At 33.3% G+C, this 18,808-nt stretch overlaps 2 protein-coding genes across 2 annotated transcripts; one reads left to right on the top strand and one right to left on the bottom strand.

The window, feature by feature from the left end:
* The first annotated feature begins 2,133 nt into the window (after positions 1 to 2,133).
* LOC136677091 (nuclear envelope phosphatase-regulatory subunit 1) lies at positions 2,134 to 6,821 on the top strand. The gene is made up of 6 exons (XM_066654496.1): positions 2,134 to 2,200; positions 3,847 to 3,918; positions 4,165 to 4,238; positions 4,343 to 4,452; positions 4,793 to 4,847; positions 6,050 to 6,821. Exons 1-6 carry the CDS (start codon positions 2,176 to 2,178, stop codon positions 6,089 to 6,091), a joined length of 378 nt encoding a protein of 125 aa, XP_066510593.1. The 5' UTR covers positions 2,134 to 2,175; the 3' UTR covers positions 6,092 to 6,821.
* A 185-nt stretch (positions 6,822 to 7,006) lies between these two features.
* Positions 7,007 to 16,961, bottom strand: LOC136677490 (telomere repeats-binding bouquet formation protein 2-like). The gene is made up of 7 exons (XM_066655052.1): positions 16,821 to 16,961; positions 15,941 to 16,022; positions 10,722 to 10,861; positions 10,532 to 10,590; positions 9,547 to 9,632; positions 7,789 to 7,874; positions 7,007 to 7,420 (listed from the first exon to the last, which is right to left on the bottom strand). Exons 1-7 carry the CDS (start codon positions 16,882 to 16,884, stop codon positions 7,287 to 7,289), a joined length of 651 nt encoding a protein of 216 aa, XP_066511149.1. The 5' UTR covers positions 16,885 to 16,961; the 3' UTR covers positions 7,007 to 7,286.
* Positions 16,962 to 18,808: the final 1,847 nt, after the last annotated feature.

Here is an 18,808-nt window from a genome sequence, read left to right as displayed (position 1 = left end):
GAAACATGACAATAAAGAGTGTGAGAGATGTTCCCCTTCCTTTAATGTATGCTTATTTAATAAAGTTGTATTTAACTTCTGCAAAGTCCATTGTCATTTTCTCATTTTGTGAGGGACTGTGAATGATTAATTAAAAAATCATTAATCATTATTAACAATCAGCAATAACTATAATAATAAGTATTATTAATATTAATAAACAAGAACAGGTGAAGTGACAAAAAATGTAAACTGTTCTAATAGTATGCAGTTTAAGTAAAAAAGGGCTATAAGGGCTAGCCAACGGGAAGGCACCCCTGAGAAAACCCGCCCACGCGAGAGGTTTGGGCCAAAAACGCTCGCAAAATCAGGCATCAGACGCACAAAACTCGGAGTACTCGCGCAGCTCGCACACAAAACTCAGAGAACTCGCGCACAAGTCATGGAGCACAAACCTCAGAGCTGGTTTGCAAGTTCTAAGTTTTATATTTGAGATTCTTTTTGGCACAAATCTGATTCCATACCCTTAGACCTGGCATAACTGAGCCGCAGGGTGAGTGAGTGCATGAGAGTGATTGGCCAGATCACTCACACCAGGCCCCAAAAAACACAAGATAAGCGCCCTACAAAAACAAGTTACATTTCCCAAGGATTAATGCATTATTCCAGTATCTTAACTGATCATGGCCGCATACACAGAACAGACGCCGGCGCTCTAAAGAAGCTTCCATTACACCTACTGTCCTAATTGCTTACCCTCTGCTTCCATAAAACATGCTTGCCATCTAGTGGTCTTCTCTAGAATTTCTAGAATTAAAGTCTCATATAGATCAGTACAGATCAAATAGTTTTACCTTAAAACATTTGCTAACAGGATTGTGTGGTATTGTTGTGTGAAGGTCAAAATGCTCAGCACATTTCTGCTTTGAAACTACAGTGTTACAAAGACAGTTTCAAACAGTCCAGTTCAGCAAGAGTCCACCTTCAGTTAAGTGGAGCAGTAAATGGAGATAGAGGCAGGGTTAACATGTACTGGATAAAGGCAAATGGGGTTAAAGTTAAATTCATGACACTTTTAAGACATTGTGTCTTTCTTCTTCTTCTTTTTATTATTATTATTAATTCATTGTACATATGCAAATCTGATTGAACATAGACTGCAATGGACTAACACCCAAGGCATTTTCCTTCTTTTCACCCAGTGGTTCAAAGTGGGCTCCAGACCCTTGAGACACTGACACTGAAGTTGATTACTTGATGGGAACTTAAATAGAATTGTTGTAAATAACCAGGGGAATAAAAACATTCATTCATTATCTGTAACCACTTATCCAGTTCAGGGTGGGTCCAGGGCCTACCTGGAATCATTGGGCGCAAGGCGGGAATACATCCTGGAGGGGGCGCCAGTCCTTCACAGGGCAACACACACACTTTTGAGTCGCCAATCTACCCACCAACATGTGGTTTTGGACTGTGGAATCGAACCCACAACCTCCAGGCCCCTGGAGCTGTGTGACTGTGAGACTACCTGCTGCGCCACCGTGCCGCCCAAGAATAAAAACAGTTTAAAATATTTTGGAAAAACTACAAAAGTCTGCCTTAAGAACCGTTAATAAGTTGTTAAAAACTTCCATTATTAATTGTTTTACTTGACCCACTCTGCAAAGGTAGGTTAAATATACAACACGGTTAGACAAAATCCTAGATAACCAATAAAAACAAAGCAGTAGTGGGCTATATTTTTGTCAGGAAGAATGCCTGAAGTCTTAAAAATTGTTTTATGATAGATATGCAATTTTTAAAATTTATTCATGATGGAGAGGTAAATGCAGGGTGATTTAAGACAAAATGTAAAAGACTATACTATATATGTAGTCAAATTGTACAAATTCACCGCATTAAGAATTGTAGACTATATAAAATGGCTACATTTGCACCACACAAAACTAGGCTAAATCGGTATGCCAAAGCAGGTTACAAGCCTATGGATTAAGAAAATTCACATATAAGATTTAATAACGATTTGACAAACGATGCGTACGCAGTGCACTATGTAGGGAGGTGGGAGTGAATTGGGACCGGTTCCAATGTGGAGCCGTAGTAGCGGTAATAGCGCTTTAAAGTGTGACGTAGCGACCTCTCAGCCAATGAGAGCGGAGCTCCCACAGCGGTGTCGGTGCGGCCTGCGCAGAGGAGATGAATTCACTAGAACAAGCAGAAGGTATTCACGAACATTAACGTTATTTTGGCTCGTCGTTTACTTGTTTATCTAATTGCGGGTTACCATACAGATATATCAGTGTCTGTGTTGAGAAAAAACTGATGTTTAGGGGATGTTTAGCTATCTGAAAGCTAAGCTTTCAATCCAGCAGTTAGCTACAAGCTAACGTTAATTCAATATCTGATGATCTGTACTTGATGGTGCTGTATTAAACAGAGTGGGAGGTATTTTAGTTTAGCTGCTGAAGGCATATCCCTAAAAGTACAACCTGTTTCATAACGTGTTACCTCTCCTGATTACAGTCTGTCATATCACAACCATAACAGAGTTTTTCTAGCTGTGTGCTGAAGTACTGTATGAGTTTATGAATCATTGTTGTGTTTACTGGATTCAGAATCAAGTCTTAAACTTATCAAGTGTTGGTTTTCTGGACATTAACTACTTGGCCAAAAATGTCATGCACATTTATTCCAAACTCACATTCCATTGTATTTTATTTAATTAGACAGACACAATATGTTGGTCCAGATTATAAGTGTAAAGCAAAAGTATGTAGTTTGTATTGGCCGTCCTGTAGTCTTTTATCACTGTTATTTGGTGAACTATTGTCAGTCCAATAGTGAAATTGAGGGGTTGTAGAACTCCAGCAGCACTGCTGTGTCTGATCCATTTGTACCAGTACAGCAACAAACTAACACAACACGACAGTACCACTGTAGTGCTGAGAATGATCCACCATCAAAATAATAGCTACTTGCTCTGTGGTTCTACTGTGGGGTTCTAAACATTGGAGAACAAGGAGAAAGGAGCTAGAACTGATCTAGAAAATAGCAATACTTTGCACAGGTGAGATATGTCATAATGTGAGATAGAGTCATAATGATGCAGATGCAATTTAATCTTGTCCTCCTCAGTACAGCTGCATTCAGTACCAGGGGGATAAGGGAGGGTTAAATAACTTGGTTTTAGATTAATTCTTCTACAAATATTGGCAAATTTACCTCATTTGAATGTTAAGTAATTTTAAATGAGGGTTAAACCTTCAGTATTAATCATATTTGTTTATTGTCTAGTGTTTTCTTCCTGAGAATTATTCTCTGTAATATTATTAAATTAATTATTCTGCAAATGTAATTCTTCCTACTGGTTGTTTTCATTTCTATGTAGAACTTAACCAACAATACATGGTTTACTGTTCAATATAGAATATATTTTAATGTCTTATTTTTTAAAAAAAAATTTTAAATCATGCAGTTTAAACAAATTATTGTCAGTCCTGGAGAGTGACTAATTTTCAGACGAATGTTATATACAGGCCACATGAAAAACCCTATGGGATGAAAATACTATGTGCCACCTGTATTAATGTAGCCAGAAAGACTTGTAAAACTGACAGTTGAAACATTACATTGAGTCAAACTGTCAAAGTCATGTTTATTATTATTTTTAAAAATCAGTAGTTATGAATATTCCTATTAATATTTTTGCTATTAATATTCCTATTAACAATTAAGAGGTGACTTGGTGACTTTATGGGGCAAATTCCATGCCTTGCCCCTACCCAACTGTCATCTGTGCATATAAGCATTTCACCCTGTTGTTTAACCCTGCCAACATAACTTCATATTCTCCTGTTTTCAATATAGATTTAAAGGCCTTTGAGAGGAGGTTGACTGAGTATGTGTCCTGTCTGCAGCCAGCCACAGGCCGGTGGCGAAGTAAGTTATATTTTTTTCCCCAAGACTAGTGACTAGACAGCCTTCAACAGATGGAGGGAAGTTACAGTGTAGAATGTATAATACTTTTGTGTTGTCATAAAAAGAGACCTAGGTAAAAAAAAAAAAAAAATAGCCATGCATTTACATAAAGTTTAACAAAAATTTTCCATTGGCCTTACAGTATGACATACATCTTTAACACTGTTAATTTCATCTCTGCATATACCCTGTTTTTTTTTTTTCTAGTGATTTTGATTGTAGTATCAGTTTGCACAGCAACTGGAGCATGGAACTGGTTAATAGACCCAGACACACAGAAGGTAAGGCACAGTTATTTGATATTGATCTTTTGGCCTGCTGTGCCATTTGTCCTCTCAGAATTAAGTTTGTTTGTTTTTTCTTTTTCTTTCTCCCCCCTCTACAGGTATCTTTCTTTTCATCTTTATGGAACCATCCATTTTTCACCATCAGCTGTGTCACTCTCATTGGTCTGTTCTTTGCCGGAATACACAAGCGTGTTGTTGCGCCATCAATGTATCCTTTTTCATGTGACCTCATGCTTTCAGCATTAATATTTCAAGACAAAACTGTTTGATTTCAGTTTGACCTGACAGTATCAGCAGAATGACACATAATATAATAAATGTATAAAATAGCAGTCATTATTAGTAACTGACTAATATGAAAATGAATGCCAATACAGATTTGATATTTTGATGATACAATTTAGGGTATTAAAATGCTTGTTTTTTTTTTTAGAACCATGATTTGAAATGGTTTAGCCTAGACATGGATTGACTGACTGATTATAGATCTTATAAATACGTATTTCAGCCTTCTCCAGGAATAGCACTTTTCTTTAACTCTGTTTCAGTATAGCTGCACGCTGCCGGACAGTGCTCGCAGAATACAATATGTCCTGTGATGATGTGAGTTTTGCAATCCCATATTTATATTTAATCTTGGGCAGAGGTTTTTAACATTTAAAATGTTTAAGAATACTGTGGCTTCCAAAATTATTTGGACATATGTGTTAAAATATGAGAAACAAAGCTGAAATAAAAGCTTTTCTGTTTATCAGCTGGATTCTCAACTGAAAAAATTAAAGAAATCTGATTTTAAAATAGCCCCCTCCAGGGTGTATTCCTGCCTTGCGCCCTATGATTCCAGGTAGGCTCTGGACCCACCGTGACCCTGAACTGGATAAGAGGTTACAGATAATGAATAAATTAATGATTTTAAAATAAAATAAATATGATATAAATGGGAAACCAGGGTGAGCCAAAATTATTAATTGTCCAATTTTTATCATTTCCCTTGGAACTGTTACATGGTTTTTGAAAAAAACGATAAAACCAATAAATGGTTAACCCATAATCAGCATTTTGGAGTGGCCCAGCCAGAGTTGCTGAATCCCTTCAAGAATCTGTGGAGGAAACTAAAGAACAGGTTGATGACATGGAAGCCTTCCAACCTCAAAGAGCTATGGATCATGCAAAAGTGGAATGGTCAAAAATCCCAGTGGCTACATGCAGAAAGCTTGTTAGCAACTTTATGAACAGTTTGATTACTGTGATGACTAATCAAAGTTTTGCCATTGATTACTGACAAAGGTTACAAATAAATTTGGACATGTTGATAGCAGTAATTGATTTTATTCATTTACATCTGTAACCCAATTCCTTATCATTAGTCTTTTCCAGCCAGAAGAAACCAATTGATCAAAAGAAAATTCATTGTAAATTTTAATTGGTTTTGGTTTGAATTACATACTTGGAATGGGGCTTCCAATATTCCAATATTCCAATATATATATATATATATATATATATATATATATATATATATATATATATATATATATATATATATATATATATATTTTTTTTTTTTTTTTTCTTGTAGTTTTATTTTAAAATTTATCCAATTTTTCCATAATTATGTTTGCAAATTTTTGAATGCATTACAGTATTTTATACTCATTTTATATTTTATTTAGTGACATGATTGATTTTGCTGTATCACCTTTATACATTTAGATGCTCTGTACCTTGGGCTGTGTTAAAACTGCATTGCGTATGCTTCAGTGCTCAGTCTCTTCGTTGTAAAGATAGATGTTTTGTGCTTTTAGACGGGGAAACTTATTTTGAAACCACGACCTCACATCCAATAACATCACGCAGACTGTAGGAATCTCATATTGATCACCATGTGGATCGCAAAGCATACAGCACAAGAAGAGATTACTAGAGATATCATGATCAAGAATGGTCTCATGAACAGAACTCCAGTTTCATCATTCTGAAGAGTTGGACACAATATATATAATTAATTTTTTTTTCTTTTGGTCTGGTTTGGAAAAGGGGGAAAAAACACTGTTGTTGCCATTTTAGAAGCTGCCCCTATAAACAAATAATCCCTGGTGGGTAGAACTTTTACTTTGTCAAAATGCATTCTCTGTCTTTATTTCTAATGCTTCTAATTCCTTTATTTTACAATGTTTTTAAAGCAAATTTCAGAAAACAATACATTAAATATGGTCTTCTTAGTCTGAGTAATTGGTGCATCTAAAAAAGACTTGGTCACCATAAAATTGGTGTACAACTAAACCATCATTACAACGATCAAAATTCAGCAGCCTTTTTTATTACTATAGTGTTTCCTTGAAATTAATTTTAAGGGTGTATGTTTTGTTTAAAATCATACTTAAAATATTTGCTGCTTTTATTCTATAGTTGTAGGTTTTGAAAGCACTTTTCAACTTGAATAATAATAAAATGGATTTCTTCATTGTGATTATGTGGTATGTTGGGTGGCACTAATTTAAACTGAGTACTTTCTTCCATTATATTGTGTAGATAAATTAATCTTTAAACCCCAGTACATTAAAAGTTTGATTATATAATATTAAAACAGATAATCCTTTTTAAAACTTGTGGCTTGTGCAATTTTTTATACAGATGAATCAGTCATCACAAACCAGACAGACTGAAGTTTTTAATTTAATGAACGTGTTGTATATAAATACACAAATATCACAAATATATAGTTCTTCACATTTTATTGCACAATTTTAAAAATGGTCTATTTTGAGTTGCTATGCCTCTTTATGTAAGAATTAGAATAAAGTTGCAACTTCAGAACTTCAGCTCCAGCTGTCAATTGTAGCTTAAAGCAGATGTCTAGATAAAGGCTTGTTGGCAAAATTCGTATATTCAGATGCATCCGGTTATGTATGAAATTAACTCTTACATTTATGTGAGAGTTATGTTGTGCTTAAGTAATACTGATGTAACATGAAATTAAGTATAACACCTTCTGGCTGTGAAATGCCTTACATTTTCTTTTAGATATCTAAATAATATAGATTACGTTTGCCCCAGCTTGTGTTGATAAGGGTGCCTCCTACTGTGTGTACTGGAGATGGAAAAGCCACTGTGGGAAGGAAGAAAGTCATGCAGTTCTCCTGAATACTTCTTTAGTTGGTCAATATGAGCATATCCTGGAAGAGAGCCAACCATGAACAGCATGTGCAAGGTTCTCTTTCTAAGGCAGTCCAGTTGTGCCCTCAAACAATCAGTGAAATAGAACAAAAATACTTTTAAAATAGTTATTGGGCCAGTTTACCATTTTCATTTCACTAGATTAGACTAGTAATTCAATAGTAGGGTTGTAAAATAAGACTGCACTACTAATTCCCTAATGGCATAAAAACTTAATAAACACAACAACTTTAATCCAAGTCTAAAAATCTGCAGCAGAGGTGACTAATTTTAGACATGTCACTTTAAAGCATTTGGTACAACTCTAAATGATCTGTTCCTATTAAAGTTACTTTTTCATTTGATGAACAGAGTGCTAATTACATACCCGAAACCATGTTGTTTACAGGATAGAGCTGCACATCACAGCAGACAGTCTTGTCTCTTGATGAGGTTTTCCTGCAGTTTTCCAGACTAAGAGACACAAGAACATGTTACAATGGTCTCCACATTATTAAAGTACACATTTCAGACTTTAATACTGTTCTAGAAAGGCGCTATATAACTGTAATGTTATATAAAATTTTAAAAAAGTTTCAGTAAATGCAGCAGTGGTGCTCCATCAAAGACCAATTGAGCATATGTTTTTTATGCTGAACAGAAAACAGAAAACTTACAGGAACAAGGCCCTGAAACCAGCAAGAGCTGAAGATGGCTGCATTATAGGCTTGCCCTTCAATCATGATGTCATCAGTGGAATCTATTTTTTGTCAAGATCGGTCAAATAAAATGTTTGCAAATACCCTTAAAGTCTGGAATGTGAATTAAAATCAGGTCTGACTGGATTTATTTAAAGTTTTTTAAATGTGGGCAGATAGGCATATTAAGGAAAAATATTCTTTGTCTTAAACATTATGGGAGGCAATGTCTATGTCAAAGTTTGGGCATGTTTTTTTTATTATTTCTTGAAGTAATCCTCCACAGAGAACTTACTTCTGCACAAGTATTGTTACAGACTTTTGTTTATATGGCTAAATAGAACATACTGTGATAAAGTGTCTTCTGGGTTCAATCTGGTGTCGTAATGTGGCAAAACGTTAAAGTCTGCAGTGCTATGGTCCACCAAATATGAACTATAACAAAGTTTAGTTTACTCCTCTATTAAGAGTTTTCCTTACACAATTGTGTAAATTTTGCTTTTGGATAAGGCAGAACAGCTTGTTTATCAATAAATGATCGATCAATGTGAAAACCAAAGAACAAAATAGACTTTTACAACTGATTTTTTTAAAATAAAATTTGACATAGTAGAAACAAAGTTGGTAACACTTTACTGTATGGTGCTGTTCTTAAGGTTACATGACAACTACATGAAGCCTTTTTGTCAAATGACATAAGCATACATAAACATTTATAAATGCTTATTCCAAAAGACAGCAATGGTCATAAAGAAAAAAGAGCTACAGCATCTGTTGTCATAATGTAGTATGTCATGTCACTCCAAAAATGTTATGACACACCCTAATTTCACTAGATATCTATGTCACTTGGCATAGCTGTTATTCCAACTTGACATCAAAGTTGACAAAACGCTGCCTTTATGACAATTGCTGCCTTTTGGAATAAGCGTCAATAAATTTTTATGTATGCTTATGTCAGTTGTCATAAAAGCTTTATCTAGGTGTCATTTAGCCTTAAGAACAGCACCATACAGTAATGTTTTACCCAAAGGTCATGTAGTAAAACTACATCTATTTAGTGCTGTTTACTACAGTGGTGTTCGCAAGGGTTTGGTGAGCAAAGTGAGCCAGTATTTTCAGCCCTCATTAAAATAAATGGACCACGGCCTGCTTCACTTGGTGTCTGTGAACCATTAGGCTGAACAGAAGGCTGTCAGCACTCCTCTGCTGAGATTCGAATCCCTCCATTTTATACACTACCAATTTCTTTTCTCACACCCCATGCTCACATATTTTTACAAATATGCCCAAATTCTGTCCAGTTTTACACAAATTGCAAGCCATATAATGAAAATAATGCCAATTCTACTTAACAATATGAATTAATATGTATAGCATTGTGTACCTGTATTGAATTAGCAACAGATGATAAATATTGCCTCATAAGGGCACAAAATGCTACACACCTTTTATTTCCCTCCTCTTTTGGACCTATATCATCTTCAGTGTGGACATTTCCAGTTTGTTCTGTTTTTTCATAACCATTTCTCAGCTTGAATAAACAAAATATCATATATGAATGGGAAACACACATATATATATATTGTACTGTACAAACGTTTTAGGCACCAGAGATTGATATTTAATAAGCCCACCCAACATTAGATTAAAACTAAATAACATTATTCCAGTAAGTGTGATATTCTGTTTGTGAATGTGTTGGTTTAAATTTTTCCAAATCTCTCCTCGTGGCAGTCCATATTATCTGAGGTTATCATTCAATACCTAGTTTTACGGGTTAATAAGCAGGTAGTGTCGCAGTCACGCAGCTCCAGGGACCTGGAGGTTGTGGGTTCAAGTCCCGCTCCGGGTGACTGTCTGTGAGGAGTTGGTGTGTTCTCCCTGTGTCCGCATGGGTTTCCTCCGGGTGCTCCGTTTTCCTCCCACAGTCCCAAAAACACACGTTGGTAAGTTGATTGGCTGCTCAAAAGTGTAGGTGTGAGTGTGTGAGCGAATGTCTGAGTGTGTGTGTGTTGCCCTGTGAAGGACTGGCGCCCCCTCCAGGGTGTATTCCTGCCTTGCGCCCAATGATTCCAGATGGGCTCCGGACACACGACGACTGGATAAGCAGTTACAGATAATGAATGAATGAATGATGTGTGCTGTTGATTTAACTCATTCATACAATTCATACAATCAAGGAGAATTTGAACAAAACATTGTTCTTCAAACTCACTTACACCTACTACCTATTATCCTATATTTCTTATTTATTTAAATTATTATATTTTTGTATTTACTGTGAGTGTATATAATTTTATACAAGCACCACGCTTTATAAAGGCATTCATTTAAATATATATAGTAATATATAATATATATCTTAGGTGCCTAAGACTTCTGCACAGTACTGTATATAAAAATTTATAATAAATGTTATTAATTAATTACAGCCTCTTCCAACATTCCATCTTGCTCCCAGATGAATCTTCCGATCATGGATCTTACTTCTAATTAAAAATATATATATATGTATATTTGTCAGTCGAGTACATCTGTTAGTCTCATTACTTATATTTTATATGTATAAATCATGCATGAAATCACATATGGGAGATCTCTCATAACAGACATAGCTCACGTCTCTGTACAGAAACAGGAGGTAGCAGATAGTGACCAAGGGGCACAGACTTGGCACTTTGCCGTAGTTGGCAAATTGAGAGATAGGCACTATGAAACACTGTTGCTCTGTCCATTGCATATTCATCACTAGTGTGTATCCTGAAAAAAAGAACAAACAAACAAACAGAATAAACAGGAAGACCTACCCAATATCCAAAACAGTTCAGTCCGTCCATAAGTGAAACTATAGGCCTGTGCATGTCAGAATATACACTGCTGAAAATCTTTTTGCCTACTAAAATTGTATTCTGACACCTCCATACCAGGTTATTACGGAGCCCCTGAAGGGACATGGTGAGAATTTCTTTTAAAGAATAATCTCGTGAGCACCACATTGCTTCTCTGTTTGGCAACATGGCAGGAAAGGAGAGGATGTGTTGTAACTCCTCCATTATGGACAAAGACCTATTTAATTTTTTGGAGTCACGTCGCATTGTAGAAACAGATATTCAATGAATTAAAGATGACAATGTTAGGTTATTTCTGCAGACAGATTTTTAAAAATACAATACATTGAAATTAAACACTCTCACAATTAATAGACAACAGAGTACACATGCAAATGATATTGTTGGCTACACCATATATATATATATATATATATATATATATATATATATATATTATGGCAAGCCAAACAGGAAATATTCAATGAACTTTGATATATATAGAATGAACGCTGATATATATAGAATGAACGCTGATATATATAGAATGAACTTTGATATATATAGAATGAAAGTTGATATATATAGAATGAACTTTGATATATATAGAATGAAAGTTGATATATATAGAATGAACTTTGATATATATAGAATGAACGCTGATATATATAGAATGAACTTTGATATATATAGAATGAAAGTTGATATATATAGAATGAACTTTGATATATATAGAATGAACGCTGATATATATAGAATGAACTTTGATATATATAGAATGAAAGTTGATATATATAGAATGAACTTTGATATATATAGAATGAAAGTTGATATATATAGAATGAACTTTGATATATATAGAATGAACGCTGATATATATAGAATGAACTTTGATATATATAGAATAAAAGTTGATATATATAGAATGAACGCTGATATATATAGAATGAACTTTGATATATATAGAATGAAAGTTGATATATATAGAATGAACTTTGATATATATAGAATGAACGCTGATATATATAGAATGAACTTTGATATATATAGAATGAAAGCTGATATATATAGAATGAACTTTGATATATATAGAATGAATGCTGATATATATAGAATGAACGCTGATATATATAGAATGAAAGTTGATATATATAGAATGAACTTTGATATATATAGAATGAACGCTGATATATATAGAATGAACTTTGATATATATAGAATGAAAGCTGATATATATAGAATGAACTTTGATATATATAGAATGAAAGCTGATATATATAGAATGAACGCTGATATATATAGAATGAAAGTTGATATATATAGAATGAACTTTGATATATATAGAATGAAAGTTGATATATATAGAATGAACTTTGATATATATAGAATGAATGCTGATATATATAGAATGAACGCTGATATATATAGAATGAAAGTTGATATATATAGAATGAACTTTGATATATATAGAATGAAAGCTGATATATATATAGAATGAAAGCTGATATATATATAGAATGAACGCTGATATATATAGAATGAAAGCTGATATATATAGAATGAACTTTGATATATATAGAATGAAAGCTGATATATATATAGAATGAAAGCTGATATATATATAGAATGAAAGCTGATATATATAGAATGAAAGTTGATATATATAGAATGAACTTTGATATATATAGAATGAAAGCTGATATATATATAGAATGAAAGCTGATATATATATAGAATGAAAGCTGATATATATAGAATGAAAGTTGATATATATAGAATGAACTTTGATATATATAGAATGAAAGCTGATATATATATAGAATGAAAGCTGATATATATATAGAATGAAAGCTGATATATATAGAATGAAAGTTGATATATATAGAATGAACTTTGATATATATAGAATGAAAGCTGATATATATAGAATGAAAGTTGATATATATAGAATGAACTTTGATATATATAGAATGAAAGCTGATATATATAGAATGAACTTTGATATATATAGAATGAAAGCTGATATATATAGAATGAAAGTTGATATATATAGAATGAAAGTTGATATATATAGAATGAACTTTGATATATATAGAATGAAAGCTGATATATATAGAATGAAAGTTGATATATATAGAATGAACTTTGATATATATAGAATGAAAGCTGATATATATAGAATGAAAGTTGATATATATAGAATGAACTTTGATATATATAGAATGAAAGCTGATATATATAGAATGAAAGTTGATATATATAGAATGAACTTTGATATATATAGAATGAAAGCTGATATATATAGAATGAAAGTTGATATATATAGAATGAACTTTGACTGTCTCGTTTCCGAAGGCTTTACTGCTATCTGTTTATTGTTGCCATGGAGGTAATCACCAGCCTCGCGGTGCGCGATTTCAAAATAAGAGCGGACAGCGCGATTGAAAAAAAAAATCATAATAAAAAAAAAAACTTTTCAAAACAGCTCTCGTGCCAGAAATAGATGACCAATGGGCCTAAAAAGGCCAGGAGGCCGCTATTTGAGTATGGGGGATATATAATGAACGCTGATATATATAGAATGATCATGGCCAAGGACTTCCGAACCATTCCGGAGGACCATGTGCATTCAATGGTTCAAACATTGTATCCTGAAGGCGATTCCGTGTATCAGGACGACAATGCACGAATACACACAGCAAGACTGGTGAAAGATTGGTTTGATGAACACGAAAGTGAAGTTGAACATCTCCCATAGCCTGCACAGTCACCAGATCTAAATATTATTGAGACACTTTGGGGTGTTTTGGAGGAGCGAGTCAGGAAACGTTTTCCTCCACCAGCATCATGTAGTGACCTGGCCACTATCCTGCAAGAAGAATGGCTTAAAATCCATCTGACCACTGTACAGGACTTTCTCAAGACAAATTGCTGCTGTATTGGCCACAAAAGGAGGCCCTACACCACACTAATGCATTATTGTTGTCTAAAACCAGGTGTTTTAGTTTCATTGTCCAACCCCTGTATGTCAGCTTTCATTCTATATATAACAGTGTTCATTCTATATATATCAGCTTTCATTCTATATATATCAGCGTTCATTCTATATATATCAGCGTTCATTCTATATATATCAAAGTTCATTCTATATAAATCAACTTTCATTCTATATATACCAAAGTTCATTCTATATATATCAACTTTCATTCTATATATAACAGTGTTCATTCTATATATATCAGCGTTCATTCTATATATATCAGCTTTCATTCTATATATATCAGCGTTCATTCTATATATATCAAAGTTCATTCTATATATATCAACTTTCATTCTATATATATCAGCTTTCATTCTATATATATCAGCGTTCATTCTATATATATCAAAGTTCATTCTATATATATCAACTTTCATTCTATATATATCAGCGTTCATTCTATATATATCAGCGTTCATTCTATATATATCAAAGTTCATTCTATTTATATCAACTTTCATTCTATATATATCAGCGTTCATTCTATATATATCAAAGTTCATTCTATATATATCAGCTTTCATTCTATATATATCAGCGTTCATTCTATATATATCAAAGTTCATTCTATATATATCAACTTTCATTCTATATATATCAGCGTTCATTCTATATATATCAAAGTTCATTCTATATATATCAGCTTTCATTCTATATATATCAGCGTTCATTCTATATATATCAGCTTTCATTCTATATATATCAGCATTCATTCTATATATATATCAAAGTTCATTCTATATATATCAGCTTTCATTCTATATATATCAGCGTTCATTCTATATATATCAAAGTTCATTCTATATATATCAACTTTCATTCTATATATATCAAAGTTCATTCTATATATATCAACTTTCATTCTATATATATCAGCGTTCATTCTATATATATCAAAGTTCATTCTATTTATATCAACTTTCATTCTATATATATCAGCGTTCATTCTATATATATCAAAGTTCATTCTATATATATCAAAGTTCATTCTATATATATCAGCTTTCATTCTATATATATCAGCGTTCATTCTATATATATCAAAGTTCATTCTATATATATCAACTTTCATTCTATATATATCAGCGTTCATTCTATATATATCAGCGTTCATTCTATATATATCAGCTTTCATTCTATATATATCAGCATTCATTCTATATATATATCAAAGTTCATTCTATATATATCAGCTTTCATTCTATATATATCAACTTTCATTCTATATATATCAAAGTTCATTCTATATATATCAACTTTCATTCTATATATATCAAAGTTCATTCTATATATATCAAAGTTCATTCTATATATATCAAAGTTCATTCTATATATATCAACTTTCATTCTATATATATCAAAGTTCATTCTATATATATCAACTTTCATTCTATATATATCAAAGTTCATTCTATATATATCAGCGTTCATTCTATATATATCAAAGTTCATTCTATATATATCAAAATTCATTAAATATTTCCTGTTTGGCTTGCCATAATATATATATATATATATATATATATATATATATATATATATATATATATATATATATAGTGGTTATCTTTTACAAAATTTTCGTTCAGTCTTTTCAGTTGTGTGTGAGTTATATTGGGAGAGTACAGATCATCAGGCTAAATGTTTAGCGGCTTGTTGTCAGAATGCCACAGCTTTATTTTCTAACATGGAATAACCTTTATGTCTCTATATTTGAGACCTAGCTGAAAGTATACCTCTACAAGCTCACCAATATCCATTTGAGCTACAGCATACCTGCACCATGGCATTCTGGAAACAGAAAAACCTACTAAGTGGTGCTCACAACATACTAAGTAGTGCTCACAAGTTTTTTCCTAAAAATAAATTCTCACCATGTCCCTTCAGGATAGACAATGAAACCTCTGAACAATTTACTTTTAAAGCATACAAAAATAAATAAACAAATCAAATGTGTTTGATAACACTCACTCTATTGTATCGGGACAGGAGGCGTCTTCACTGAAGAGGTAATCTGCTGTTCTCCAGCTAGAGAGAACCCCACCCTGAGAAACTGACATAAGAGTAAATGGGTTTTATGATGGAACATTAATTCATATTATGCATGTTAAACAGAATAAATATCCAAAAGAATAGCCACAAACTAACATATTATGAATAAGGCTGAGGATAGTTACAATATTTCTCATGTTGCTACCTATTTGATCCTTTAATAGAGCCTATATAAAATCAACAAACGGTCATTTCATCTCTCAGGATCCTTACATTACATATGCACATGTATAAAAAATCGTCTTACCCCACTCTACCCTGCAGGGAGTAAGGAGCGATAAAAGACAAGATTACTAACGCCAGTAGTGGTGGCTACGTTAGCTATAATACCTGCTGTCCACAATATACATTTTTAATTTTACATCAGAAAACGAACAATAACAATAAATGCAAGGCATGCTTCACTGAGAGCGAATTAACGTCCCATTAAAGTTAACGTTACATTAACGTTACTGATTATACTGAAAAAGATGAAATATCAATATTGTAGCACAAAAAAAATTATAAAATGAACCTAAACCTTAGTCTCGCTTCTCTAAACGATTCTAAGTTTGGCATTTTAATGGCTCTTTTAGTTCTAGCTTAAATGGTGTGACAGCTCCTCTTCTATTTCTCATTTATATCATTGTACATGGCTAAAGTTAACTGCCTGGCATTTTAGGTGGAACCGAAACTCAGAAGCCGAAAATTAGCTATCGCTACGTGTTCCTTAGCACGGCTGAACGGGACGTAAATTAGCATTGCTGAGGAAAATGACCGTTAATACGCATGTAATAGTTAAGGTTTGTCAATTACTCACCCCAAAACCTGGGAATGTCTCTCCTAACACTGTTTGAAAACCAGGCTCTTTTGTTTTTAAACATTTTAGGTGACGATGTTCAACAAAACTTTTAACAGAATTAATTTAAACTGGGCTTTGAAGAGTTTATTCCTCCTGGTCACAGACAGAATAACGATTAACGGACACTGAACCAGCTTCTGGATCGGTAAGTTATCCATTTATCATTATTGTAAGATTAATTTAAGGTTACAGGGTGAATATATGGTTTTATTTTTAGATTGTTTACCAGTTATAATCTAAAATGAAATGCACACCATTCAAAAACATTTATTAATCAATGTCGGAAATGTGAATAACAGGTTTGTACAATCAACATTTTTGAGAAAAATGAAGTTATCTTACAATGCAATTCTCATGAACCTAAAAATAATTAAATAAATTAAAAATAAAGAATAATTCATCAGTGTGACATAAATCACTTATGAAAAATAATGTTTAAGTGACAAGATATTAAATTCATTCATATATAAATGCAAAACATTATAATATCTTAAAGTATTTTAATGAGTGTTTTCAAAGCACCGCGACCCTGAAATGGAAAAGCGGAAAAGATGATGATGATGATGATGATGTTTTCAAAGTAAAATACAGTTAAATTACAGTGGGTTGGAACAGGGGAATCCTATTGAAATATCTTATTTACTTTGGGTACTATATGACATTTTAATAAAATGTAAAAAGGTGACAAATATTCAACTTTCAATGATGTGGAGCATTTAAAATAAATGTCTTTTAAATGATCAACTACAGTCTGAGTGTAGCAGATCTGTTGTATTGTATCTCGACGGCCAATAGATGGGGCCAGTATCAAAATAAAATTCTAAAGGTTTTTTTGTTGAAAGTATCAACTGTTGGAATGTGATTGTCATTATTCCATTCACTTGCATGTAGTGCAACACTTATTTGGAGTGTGGATTAATCATGCAAAAAAAGGAATGTTTTTATTAAATTTGCCTGATTGTTTGAGCAAAATTAAACAGGTTGCAAAAAGAAACGTCAATGAAGAGTGTTAGGCTGCTGGAAAGTCAAGTGCTGACAATAATTACATGTGAGCCACTTCAGTTTGCATTTACAGATGTGTTAAGTCCTGCAGAACTTTCCACTGTCTTTCAGTAATGAAACAGAATAATCAACAGTAGGGTGGAAAAATGGCCAATCTTATCATTGCAATCCCTCCCTTTTTTGTAAAGTTCTGAATTATAATTTTTCAGTGCTTCGATGCCATGTAGACTTAATTTTGATAGGAGACAGATCTACACTTAGGGCAGGCGAGTCAAGCATACACTCACCAGCATTACCTTACTCCCTGGACTCACTGAATGTATTCACAGTATTATAACAGGTGGATCTCTGAAAATTCCCCGTCTTCTGAAGGGATAACTTGAAATGCAAATCAGAGTACAAAACTCTTCAATTGTAATTGATAGTGGTTTGGGCTAAACCACTGTAGGCTGACCCAACATGTGCTTTTTAAAAATTATTGTTATGTATATTTTTCCTCTTTTAGTGATGTTGCAAAAACAATTAATACAAACACATTTAAAGTTTGTATTAAATGTACAGGGCGGCACGGTGGCGCAGCAGGTAGTGTCACATAGCTCCAGGGACCTGGAGGTTGCGTGTTCGATTCCCGCTCCGGGTGACTGCCTGTGTGGAGTTGGTGTGTTCTCCCCGTGTCCGCGTGGGTTTCCTCTGGGTGCTCCGGTTTCCTCCCACGGTCCAAAAAACACACGTTGGTAGGTGGATTGGTGACTCCAGTGTGTGTGTGTCTGTGTTGCCCTGTGAAGGACTGGCGCCCCCTTCAGGGTGTATTCCCCACCTTGCGCCCAATGATTCCAGGTAGGCTCTGGACCCACCACGACCCTGAATTAGATAAGTGGTTACAGATTAAATATACAGACTGCATGGACTTTTTTTTTATAAATATAATAATTCTAATGCACTAT

The sequence above is a fragment of the Hoplias malabaricus genome, chromosome X2, assembly GCF_029633855.1.
Source record: "Hoplias malabaricus isolate fHopMal1 chromosome X2, fHopMal1.hap1, whole genome shotgun sequence".
Lineage (NCBI taxonomy): Eukaryota > Metazoa > Chordata > Actinopteri > Characiformes > Erythrinidae > Hoplias > Hoplias malabaricus.
This window is presented reverse-complemented; position numbering and strand designations above follow the sequence as displayed.

Coding starts and splice junctions, on each gene's coding strand:
- LOC136677091 (XM_066654496.1), top strand. CDS start 2,176: ATGAATTCACTAGAACAAGCAGAAG. Junction 3,919..4,164: donor AGCCACAGGCCGGTGGCGAA/GTAAGTTATATT, acceptor TTTTTTTTCTAG/TGATTTTGATTGTAGTATCA. Junction 4,848..6,049: donor ACAATATGTCCTGTGATGAT/GTGAGTTTTGCA, acceptor TTGTGCTTTTAG/ACGGGGAAACTTATTTTGAA.
- LOC136677490 (XM_066655052.1), bottom strand. CDS start 16,884: ATGTTTAAAAACAAAAGAGCCTGGTTTTCAAACAGTGTTAGGAGAGAC. Junction 10,591..10,721: donor TCCTGTTTCTGTACAGAGAC/GTGAGCTATGTC, acceptor ATTTTTAATTAG/AAGTAAGATCCATGATCGGA. Junction 7,875..9,546: donor AAAGAGGAGGGAAATAAAAG/GTGTGTAGCATT, acceptor TGTGTCTCTTAG/TCTGGAAAACTGCAGGAAAA.